General features: G+C 38.8%; 2 protein-coding genes across 3 annotated transcripts in view; one reads left to right on the top strand and one right to left on the bottom strand.

The window, feature by feature from the left end:
• The window catches only part of LOC149079100 (E3 ubiquitin-protein ligase HECW2-like), a 40,475-nt gene extending 34,868 nt beyond the window's left edge, over positions 1-5,607 (bottom strand). Inside the window, exon 1 of one of the 2 annotated variants that reach the window (XM_089241398.1) lies at positions 5,354-5,607. The gene's annotated coding sequence lies outside the window, so the exon portion shown is untranslated. The remainder of the gene's footprint in view (positions 1-5,353) is intronic. The other variant, XM_089241397.1, reaches the window with a different exon arrangement.
• Positions 5,608-7,483: 1,876 nt separating this feature from the next.
• Vps16A (vacuolar protein sorting 16) lies at positions 7,484-11,152 on the top strand. The gene has a single exon (XM_089241396.1). The coding sequence runs from the start codon at positions 7,575-7,577 to the stop codon at positions 10,116-10,118; it is 2,544 nt and encodes an 847-aa protein (XP_089097522.1). The 5' UTR covers positions 7,484-7,574; the 3' UTR covers positions 10,119-11,152.
• Positions 11,153-12,214: the final 1,062 nt, after the last annotated feature.

Below are 12,214 nucleotides of genomic sequence, written 5' to 3'. Positions count from 1 at the left end.
GATTTTCATAGAGCTCATTAATTGAAATGAATGAGAACTTCATCTAATTTCAGCCATACCTTAGAGAGTCTACTACTACAGTCCAATTCTGTTATAACAAACTCCAAGAGACTAAAGAATTAACACTTCGTTATAACGGAATTTCAGGTTTTTACATTGTTCCTATGTAAACTTATCTGAAGGGATTAGAAAAGTTTTCATTAAAACAAGATTTTTCATTATAATGGTGTTCGTTAAAATAGGAATCAACTGTACTACTATTTGACTGCCCATGCACATCATATGCATTCCTCTACAGAAGCGGTTCTCAACCTTTTCTGACTTGCTGAGCCCTTTTCAAATAATTTCTATGGAGGAGCCTTTTTTAGTATAAAACTTATATGGTAGAACCCTTCAGACCTCTCTATTTTATTTATAAATCAAATTTACTGATTTATTTTACTTTCCTCGAGCTGCTACGAAGCACCTGGGAAGTGCCCACAGAGTCCCAAGGGCACCGGTTGAAAACCTCTGCTCTACAGTATTTTGAATGAACTGGTACATGCTGGAATGTATGTTCTGAGTGTATGTGTGGTAGGGTCATCAGATGTTCTTCTTTTTGATGTCATTTCAATCGTCCTCCTAGTTTTGGAAAATTTGCCCCTTTGTCCTTGTTTTCAGGTTTCCAGAATTATTTTTTCTGGGGGAAGTTTTTTTCCTTCCACTTGGAAACATATTTCTTCATTGATATGAATGTTTTTGTGTTTTTTTTACATGCATTGCCAATAGCTGATGAAATTCCCAGAATTTTTTCTGTTTTTGCTTTTTTAGTGGTTATGTTTTAGTTGACAAAAATTATTGTTGTCGCCGGTTTTATTGGTCAGAAAAATGGTGCCATCTGTTGTGAAAATTGGGAGAAGTGAGGTGATGTTACTAAGGGTGAAAGTACAAGTGTTCTTCTTTCTTAATTTTAGAATATGGCAACCCTAATTTAAGGTTCATAAGGGTTACCAACCGTCCTCCTTTTTTGATGTAATCTCTGCAGAGATTTCAAATGGAGATGGCTCACATTCAAGCATCGAAGTTGGAAAACCGCAGCAAATTAACTTCAGCTGACCACCACTACTAAACCACACATGCAACTAGTACATATTCCTCTGCGGAACTTCTAACGAATGGGCACATATGGTATGGAATGTGCATGAACATGTTGTAAACGTAACAGGAAGCTTGTGTCAGCTTAGTGCTTGTTATGTGTAGTGCTACCATCTTCCAAGCCGACCACAACTGTGCAGGATTCGAATGTGGATACCTTCTAGTCTTATGGATAAAACTCTTGAGTCCACAAAAACTAGTCAAGATAGAGCAGTAACAGCTAAAACTCAGAAACCATAGATACCCGCTGTGATCATTGGCAAGATAACCAGTTGGGTGAAAAGACTTATGACTAGCAATGATTTTTTACTTTGGTATTCAGCAATGAAATTAGACACCTCCTGATGATGCCAACAGACAATGGTGGCGGAAAGACCTTCAACCCCATATGATCATATATATTTCTCACATCGCCTGATTATATCATTTTGCATTTTCCCCTATCTGTCAATATTATTTTACTTTAAATCATTGTAAAATTGGAAAAACTATACATTGGCCTTATGGCCTTCACAAGGGTGGGGCTGACAAGGCTCTCAATTTCTAGCCTGGGTACCCAGGACAATTACTACTACTACTAAACCAGACTAACGAATTGGTATATGTTGGAATGTGTGTGCATGTATAGTGACCTTCCGTGAAGTTTGTTTCTGTGTAATGCTTGTTATGTGTAGTGCTGCTGTCTGCAATCAATTTTTTAAACTGCAAGTTTCTTCTCAACTCATAGTGAATGAATAATTGTAACGTTGTAGGCCTGTTGCTCTATACGGCGAGACTTTTCAACAGGGAGATCGGCTCGCATTCGCACCTCGAAGTTGGGAACTGCAGAAAACCAACTTCAGCCAACTACCACTGTGGCGACGGTGTGATTTGAACCCAGATCCTCGTGATGAAAGTCCGTCACCATGACCACTCGACCACCACAGCGGCCCAGGACAATTACCATCATATTTTGTTGTTGTATTTTCATTCTATAAATTGACTATAAAAGGGCCTGTGAAAAGTCTGGCTTGAGGGGCTTGCCAAATATCTAAGCCTAGGGGCTCCAAGATGCGGGGACAACGATTGGGCTTTGAATTCCTGGAGAGGAGCACAGCAGCAGCTCTGTTGCTACCCCACTGTCACCACAGTGGTGGTCAGCTGAAGTTGGTTTCCTGTGGTTCCCAACTTCAGGGCGCAAATGCGAGCCAATCTCCCCTTTAAAAAAGCCTAGCCACAGACAGCAACAGACCTACAAACAGTACAAATGCAATTCAATCATTACACTTCACTTCTGAAATATTGATGCCAGCACTGAAAAATCAGACACAACACTAGATACCCACTCAGATTGTTGGGTACACGAACCTACATTTCTGGCACAACTCACTAGGCAGTAAATTGCCCATAGATGGCCATAGACCCATAATTTGAAAGAAAAGAAAGAAAGATCTCTAATGTGCTGGGTGAACAAAAATGACGGTGACAACATTGAATTTAAATAACATTTTTGTGTTTTTGAATAAAAATTTGATGCAGCATATACCAGTTATTTTACAACTTCTCTGATGTTGCAGACTCCATAATGAAGGTCAATGAACTGTGGACCCCCTGTGGTAAAAACGAATGCTCTGCGGATCCCTCTTTGGTGTCAGAAAATAAATTTTGACGATACCTTCCCACAAAATCCACTACATATTTTTTTTATAATTCGCATGACACAAAAAATTTAATAATTACAATTTCACAAAATGTGTCAATCATGCAATGGTAGTAAATGAAAATATGATCCCATGGACTCCTTACAAAGTACTCAGTAGGTAGTAGATCCTCCCGGGGGTCCATAAACCTCAGGTTGAAAAACACTGGCAAAACGGTGCTATAACATATAAAAAAAGCCTACTGTCTGTGAAAATTTTATTTTTTCACGTCATTTTTCTTGGTGGGGGACCTATATACATCACAGCAGCTTACTTACGGGAAATTATGGCATATTAAATGATTTATTACCATTAATTCAAAGACAGAAATGACAGAATGAAAATAGCTGGTTCTCGCCAGCTTTGGGAAAATTTAACAGGTCGGGCTTCAAAAGCCATTAATTGGGATGCCTAACACATTTGACAGTTTTCTGAGATGCCCACCATAGCCTCCACATCCTGAAGCAGTTCCCCTGGGCTGGGACATTTTCCGGGCCCCTGAACTAAACTTTTCATGGGTCCCTCCATAGTTAATTTATGGCATGAAAAAGGAAAAAATTATGAGAATCATCCCGAGCACTGTCAGCCCCACCTTCAAGGGAACAGGTGGCATTCAACAACTGGTTCATCAAACTTGACAAAAAAAATTAGTTATAGGCCTATTGATTCTGCTAAGGTGGCTGAATTCAGCCACTGGCTCACCACAACACAAGAGTTTTAGTGCAATAAAATGAATAATAGATAGAGTAAGCTGCATCAATAATAATAAAATGAGTTGTAAGTTCAAAATACAAATGTCACAAAAGTTTTCAATCCACCAATACCCCATAACAACTCATGTATAAAATGTTTACTATGTATCAACTAGTACAGGGGTGAAAACAAATGAAATATCTAAATATGCTGTTGAGTTAACTTTTTGTATGATTCTAGCTTGAGAGAAATTAGATGGGGGAAATTGAATGATTTTCATTCCAGCAATGAGATGCCATTGCGGATTTTCAAAAGTCCTGATTCTTTACATAACGCAGTATTTAAAATACGGTCAAAACAATACAGCAGATATGTAATGAACAAGGACTTTGGGAAAATCTGTGATCACGTCTCACTGCTGGAATGAAAATTATACATTCAATTCAATTGCCGTCTTAATGCATGGGCACGACCCACAGGCCTCAAGTGCAGAGGAGGGAAGGGCTTCATAAAAATGATCTGATTAAAAAATTTCAGAATGAGCTTGCAAATTGGAAGGCCTTAAGTAGGGGCCTCAGAAAAATTGCTTTGCCGGGGGGGGGGGGGGGGGGGGGGGAGGATGCTTTTATTTCTCTGCAGTTCAAATTGTTAAATTACCAGCAAATTTAGTACAGGGGTCTTCAACACATAGCCAGTGGATCAATTGCAACTCGCCAAACAGTCTAGTATATAACATGTGTATAATATAGTTTAACCCTCTGACTGTTCAATTTGTGGACCGAAGTTGCTTCAAAAATTGTGTAATTTTTTTTCACTCAAAAAGTGAAGTTTGAGAGGTAATACCATGTGCCTTCAAATGCCGCAATTTAGTGGACAACTAACGACATCTGTTGGCCAAAACGAAAATGAAACGTCTAATACTGTATATAATTTATTTCAGTGGTTAAACGAGTAAAAACGGGATGCGCTCCTCAATAAAGGAAGAAAAACACATGCCCGCAGAAATCACGGGGATGAGCAGATTTTGCTACATTTGAGTTGCCCGTGGAAATCGCGCGATGAGCAGCCAGAGGGTTAATGACCCATGGGCCTCATTAAAATAAGATTTGGCCTGTGCTGTATCAACTTTTGAAGGCGTCTGAACTAATACGTTTAGTATAAACCGATAGTATTTAAATAATCGTCAAATGTAGATGAAAATCAGAAATACTATAGACCCCGATAAGGAGGAAGTTTACAGGATCTCAAAATCAGGGGTCCTGTGGTCTGCCCAGGGTCGCAACTAGATGCTTAGTCAGCCAGGCAGGCATCTATTTTAGCATGTCCCCTCCCTGTAATGTTGAAAAGGTTAGAGGGTGAAATTTCTGCCCACAATGCAGCCTGGGGTCTGCTTTCCTTTCCCCCCCCCACCTCCCAGTAACACTGGATCTGCAGTGGGGACGGGGTTAGGTACCACCTGTAATCATCAAACGCTAATGAAGTTTAACTTGGTAACCCCCATAGAGGATTAATAGAGTTTATTGAAGCTACAAAATGACAAAACTTCCTACTGATATTGTAGAAACATCTCGTGAAGAAAGAGCAACAATTTTAAAATGTAAATAGTGTGTAGATTCTAAATACAACAAAACAGGAAGTTGATACATGGCAACAATAAAAATTAAAAAAAAAAAAAAAAAACACCGATCACGATAATAACACGATTCCTGTGTTAACTGGGAAAAAACAACAACTCATTCTAGCAATAACACTGGCGAATACACTTCAAACTGATGTCTTATATAACACCGACATCAAGAAACTATAACCTAAAACAAATATATTTTATTACATGAAATTAAACATACTTTAAAACTTGTTTTGAACCGCCATCTTGATTTCATTAGTGAGCACGAATAGCGGGGGATATTGAGCTGCGCGTGGAGGTCCCCAATAGTTGCCCCCGGTTATTATTATTATTTTTTTGAAATAATGACAGATACTGATAACACCGTAAATCACCGACAAAATTGACGGCGGCGGCCAGTAATAAACAACATTATTGTTTATTTAAAGGTCTTCCAATCAACCAACGACGCCTCTCGCATCCTTACGTCCCGGTGCCATTTCCGTATTATTATTGGCATTTATTTTTTTATATTTTTTTTATGATACTCAGTTTCAATAACGTCAGTTCTCGTTTCCTCATTGGAATAACAGCTGTAATTAGTTCATTGTATGCGTTTGATTACACGGAAATAATAACTTGCAAATCAATACGCGAATTCAGAGAGCACAATTTTGACTTGAACAGTTTTTTTTTTTGTGACGTACGGATGTCTTTCCCATACGTCCCGATTTATCAGGGATCAGTTTATGCAGTAGCTATTTAAAAACATTTTGTGATTGGGTATCGTGAAAATTTGTAGATTTCTCCTTGGGGGCCGTTCAAGTATTACGTAAGTTTGAAATGACCATACGTCCCGTATTTCTCGGGACAGTCCCGGTATTCTTTATTTTTCTGGCTGTCCCGACTTTTGGAAAAAAGTGTCCCGGTTTTCCCCGTTTTTTACGCGAAGCCTACTTGCGTTTTTATTCTTTATTGAAGTCAAAGACAAATTATTTTTCAACTCATAAAGTATGTTATCATAACTACAACTATAAATGAGAATATTAATCTCCCACGTTTGTCTTGGTGAATGTTTTATCCCGGGTAATTCCTTTTAAAAATATGTACTGCAATTTGCAATAATGCTTCATTTCCCGTCATATTGTTTTTCCCCGTAATTTCAGCAATATTTAACTACTTTGTTTGGTTTCGGCGACAATTTTGGCGGTAACTGGCGATGTCCCGTTTTTGGAATCCCAATTTCCCGTATTTCTCTCACAGGCGGGGATAGAGTTGGAAGTCTGGGGGGGGGCGCAGTCATTATTGCTGAGGGGGGGGCACGCACGATGATGATGATGATGTCAATTCATATATACATTTATACATTAGATCAGTCGACTCCAAATTTGACGCTGGGGGGGGGGGGGGACATCTCCCCCTAGCTTTTGAAAGCAAAAAAATTTTCCTGAGCTTCCACTTCACACCTCATGTGGTATTCTCTTCCTGACGAGGGGGCAGGCCCACAACACTAAGCTGGCAGGTCTGGTGACCCGGGCGGTGCCGAACCAGAAGTGGGATAAAAAATTTTGCTCTTTAACCTCTCTTTAACATTAAGGGGGGTGCTGCCAAAATGCGTACTTGCCACACATCAGCTGCTGATAGTAGGTGGGTAAAATGTAAAAAGACCTGTAAGGCGAATAAAATTCTTTCTACTGGAATAAAAACCCCTGTGGGTGGAGATAGGGGGAGGGACACAGAAGCACTGTCCGCCCAGCACAAAACATGTATATTCTATATATAAATATACATATGAATCGACATCATGCCCCCAGACCTTTCAGTTTCCGCCTATGCCCTTGTCTTTCTTTTGGGTTCAAGATGTTTGGTTTACAGTCAACCTCGAATTTTTTGCTGCCCAAATTTGAGGGCACTAAATTTTGGGGGCCTACTGCAACAATAGTTGTTTTTTCACTCAGTTCTTGAATAGTTTGTTACATCGCTAGTAGTCTGAATCAGCGATATCGTCAGGAACATTCTATTTGGGGATGGCTGCGAATTCAAAAGTGGGCAGCCATGTTTATTGCCATAAAAATTCGGGCAGCTTTTGACTAGTGGTAAAAAAAAATTATCTTCAAAGAATTTTCTGCCATCTATTGTTTGGAAATAGTATTAGTTGATAGTTCTTCGTTTGCTTTTTGAATGATAGATAGCAGCATGAGTCCTGTTTTTCTCCTTGCTTTTAATTCGTTAATGAAGTTCTTGAATTACTAGATAGATGGCAGCGTCGCTTTGGATGGCAGCAACAGCCATTATCTGGTAACTCTGAGTACCACAAAGTTGTGAGTAATATGGTCAAGCTCATTAATAAAAATGGGATTGCCTTGTCAGAAATTTACAATACTCTTGTCATGTGTGTGTTTACAAACCGCCCTATGTAGGATCGACGTGAGAGATACAATTAAACATTTTTTTTTAGAAATATGGCTCTCTATACCTACAGTTGGGTACCGCTGTCTAAAAATGTTTATTTCAGGAAGGAAGAACTGTTCTCGATGGAATGGGACAGCATAGACTTGAGTGAATACAAAATTGCCGCCGCCCAGTTCGGAGGTCCCATAGCTCTTTTCAGAGACGAGCGCAAATTCGTGAGGGTGATCGTGAACACTAAGCCCTGCATAGCCATCTACTCGGCGTCCGGCAGACTGATATCGACGATCCCGTGGGCCAGCGGGCGACTCATCCACCTGGCGTGGTCATCGTCCGAGGACTTGATGTGCGTCACCGAGGAAGGCAAGCTCATACTGTACGACATGCACGGGAAATCGCTCGTGGGCATCACCATGGGACAGGAAGCCGAGGACACCAAGATCATTGACTGTAAAGTGTTCACCAATCACAAGAATGTAACCGGTGTTGCTGTTCTGACTGGCGCCTACCATATATTCCTTGTTAGCAACATAAAGGATGCTCGTGTCTTGAAGATGCCTAATGTCCCCGGTCTCAACGCCCCACCGACTAGTTGGGCGGTCGTCGCTGAGGAGAGGACTCCCAAGGTTCTCGTGGCTAAAGACAATCAGCTGTATGTCCTCGACCATGCGAATAACGAATGCGTCCAAGTGAACGTGCCATTTGGTGATCCGAAAGATACAGTTCTTGAAATGTCGGTATCGATCAACCAGCAGCATGTTGCATTTTTCATGGACAATGGTTTCTTGTGTTTGTGTTCTTCGAATCTGAAAAAGAAGTATTTTGAGGTAGATACTGAACACAAGTCTCGTCCTCATCAACTGGTGTGGTGTGCCGGCGATGCAGTCGTGGGTTTTTGGTCGAATCCGTCTGGAGCGTGGCTCATGAAAACTGTGTATTCTAAAGATTTCATGAATCAGTTTTATCATTCCCCTGTTTATCTTGTTCCCGAAATCGATGGCGTCCGTATAATTGGCAACAATTTGCATGAATTCCTTCAGAAAGTCCCTGAAGCGGTGGAAGATGTTTTCAGGATAGGTTCATTGTCATCGAGCGCATTGCTTCTGGAAGCATCGAAGGAGTTTGAAAACAAGAACCACAAAGCAGATGAGTACATGCGCATGATTAGAGAGAAAAACGACCTCGAAAACGCTATAAATACCTGCATAGAAGCTGCAGGGCACGAATTTTGCTGCAAGACACAAAAGATGCTACTAAAAGCAGCATATTTTGGGAAATGCTTCCTACCTGATTTAGATTCTGAACACTATGTGAAAATGTGTAAGACATTGCGTGTTCTCAATCAAATTAGACTGAACATAATTGGTTTACCCCTGACATTCACGCAATATGAATACCTAACTTTGAATGTTCTTATTGATCGCTTGGTTCTTAGACATCATTACCCTTTAGCCATTGAAATTTGTAAATATATGGGAATCCCGGAAACCGAGGGAACAAGTAGAATTCTTTCTCATTGGGCTTGTTACAAGGTGAAAAAAACAACAATAGATGATCCAGAACAAACGGCCCATGATATAGCTGAGAAATTAGGAAATACACCCGGGGTATCTTACGCAGAAATTTCCAACAAAGCATATGACAGTGGCCAGAAGAAACTATCTATAAAACTCCTCGAATATGAAACCAGAGCCTCTGAACAAGTTCCGTTGCTCATAAAGTTGGAACAGAATGATCTCGCCATGAATAAGGCTATTGAAAGTGGAGACACAGATTTGGTATTCACAGTGATATTGTACATGGAAAACACTCTCAGACAAGGAGGCAAGTTTTATATGAAAATTCGGGAGTTTCCAGAGGCCTATGCTCTATATATCAAGTTTTATAAAGAGGATAAAGATAGGCGACACGAAAATTTTGCCCAGCTGAAAGATATTTATTACCAAGAAAGTGATTTCAATTCCGATGGCGATTGGCATGTTATGGAATCGTACAGATCCATTGAATATGAGCAGCGTATGAAGTCCTTGAATAATGCTATGGAATCTTACAGAAAAGCCAAAAACGAATTCGCTGCCCAAATCACAGAAGAGCAAGTTCGACTGATGAGATATCAAGCAAAATTAGAAGAAAAACAGAAAGAAACCTATAAAAACCTGTCCCTGCATAAAACGATAAAGAAAATGCTCCTTCAACGAGAATACGAATGGGCAGATGAATTGCGGAAAGAGTTCAAAGTTCCTGACAGGAGGTATTGGTGGCTGAAAATCACAGTTTTAGCTGAAGGAGGTGAGTGGCTGGAGCTGCAAAGATTTTCAAAGTCCAAGAAGTCTCCAATTGGTTATGAGCCATTTGTGGACGTGTGCATGAAATATGGCAGTGCGCTGGAAGCTAAGAACTATTTGCCGAAGGTTAAAGAAGAAAACAAAGTGAGGTACTGCATAAAAGCTGGGGCACTAGAGGATGCGGCCAAAGCTGCATTTAGTCAAAAGGATGTTAATGCTTTGACATATATTCAAGGTCTATGCGGCATTACGGATCGCACTCTAACAGAGAAGATAATGACTATGAAGTCACAACTTGGTTCTAAGCGATAGTGTGAACTGAAATGTTATTGTAAAACAATGATTTATCATTGTGTTAAATGTACATAAAAATATGATTTTTCATGTATATTTTTTTGTTTTTCAAGGTATTATTGAAACTATTCTGTTTAAAGAAAAAAATCGCAGTATTTTATTAAATAATTTATTTCTTATCCATTCATATATAGTAGGATCTCGATTTATTGAGAGTATCGGGTCCAGTGTCTCGATAGTGATAATCTCCATTAGCATAAACAATTTTTTAAAATACCAGAAAAAATCAATTGCTTGCATATCCCAGGTAAACAAATTTTGTCTGATTGCAGCTTTTCTACATACCTATACCCGCATACCACTTTTTAGATTGTAGCTCCGCACATGCTTCTTAAATTTATTTAACCAACCTAGGCTTACTGTAAACAACTCGTTACTACCCAGTTTTTCATGTAAAATGATATTTGAACTCATTGAGAGCAAATTGATTTATGAACCAAATAAAAAACTGCTTTATCAATTAGTCAAATCTGGCTTTTTAACATGGACTTCCTTTTCAAAGTGTTTTTTTTATTCCCAATATACGGTACATTTTTTTTTCACCAAAATTTTGACTGTCAAATAGCGATGTGTTGCCAACATCATCCACACCCTGGCTCTAAATGTATTGGGTGTTTCTATCCTCCCCTGTAGTACATAGCACCAAATCAGTCTGGTGATAAAAAAAAAAATTGATGTCAAATAGTGGTATACCATAGATTGGGAATTCACCTGTTGTTGATTTCAACACAAAATTCAATTCTTTGACACCATTTTTTTATACCAGGGCTTGACAAATTGCAGGCACCAGGTTTCCTTGGCAACTAGAAAATCGGTGTCAGTGCCTAAAATTTTTGATGTGTTGACATATATATGTATTATTTTAGCTAAGGATGACACAGTTGTATTTATTTCATACATCTAATTACACTACATCTTTCAACATAGGAGGGGAGTTATTAATTTCCAGAAAGTTTGAAAAATATTATTTAGAACTTTTTAGCCAAAAAAAAAAAAAAAAATCATGCTCTTGTCTCTTAAAAAATTTGACTGTTGTTTAAATATTTTTTTGATTTGTCAAGTCCTGCTATAAACAACAAAAATTTCAAATAAAAGGCTTCAAATCCTTACATATTTCATTTGATATATGTCAGCATGGTTGACTAGCTAACAAGTACTTTAACTTATATGATACGCACACACGAGCGGGCTTTTTTTAATGATCTTTGGAAGGATATGCGTAAAGGAAGTTCCTAGAATCAAATGATTTGCCATAGAAATCTATGGGAAATCATGTTTTGGCTAACGAATGCGATTCCGAAATAAATTATCTTCGTCAGTCAAAGTATCACTGTATGACATGGAAGGTGGGGGTAATCTAACTATGCAATTTACTGCGCATTATATAACTCAAATTTTTTGATATATACAGTAAAACCCCTCTTTTACGGCATATCCAAATATATACAGCAGATATTTTAGGGAAATAATTTCCCTTGTATAAATAAAAGTATGCATTTCAAACCCATGATTAACGTTACCCCCTCTTTAACGGACATTTTTTTGTCCCTTCTGGTGTCTGTAAAAGAGGGGTTTTATTATATTCAGAGCCCTTGCACACACAATGTTACATATCGAAATGCTTGTCTTGATGATCCAGATATATGTATTGGAAATACTAATTACGTACATATTTAGATGTCCAAAAGTAAAATTAGCTCAATCCAAGCCTTTGCTTGGGTTTTGACAAGAGGAAAATTAGTATTTTTATGATGGTAATTGGTGAATATTTGTGATGATTCAGTTTGGCAACAGAGGTGAGGTATTCAAGGAAGCTTATTATACTAATTTTCTCTCAGTTGTAGGAGTTAGAACGCTTTTAGTTTAGCTAGTTTTTTTTCGGCCATCTTTGTCGTACTTTGTACGAGAGAGGTGTACAAGTCTATCCTTGTATGATAAAGGTGTGCCATTCCTGGCTCATGAGAATGAGACGATACTTTCACGTGCAGAAAAATGAGTGCTAAAAGAAAGCATGTATCTGTTTTTGGTTTTATTTTGGATTCAGTATTTATCTT

This window comes from Pholcus phalangioides, unplaced genomic scaffold (assembly GCF_987345545.1).
Source record: "Pholcus phalangioides strain wild (caught in Gottingen) unplaced genomic scaffold, Ppha-v1.0 ptg000013l_1, whole genome shotgun sequence".
Classification (NCBI taxonomy): Eukaryota; Metazoa; Arthropoda; class Arachnida; order Araneae; family Pholcidae; genus Pholcus; species Pholcus phalangioides.
Note: the sequence above shows the minus strand (reverse complement) of the source record. Positions and strands in the feature narration are given on the sequence as shown.

Bases quoted from the DNA above. Each gene is read 5' to 3' on its own strand.
- Vps16A (XM_089241396.1), top strand. From the start codon at position 7,575: ATGGCTCTCTATACCTACAGTTGGGTACCGCTGTCTAAAAATGTTTAT.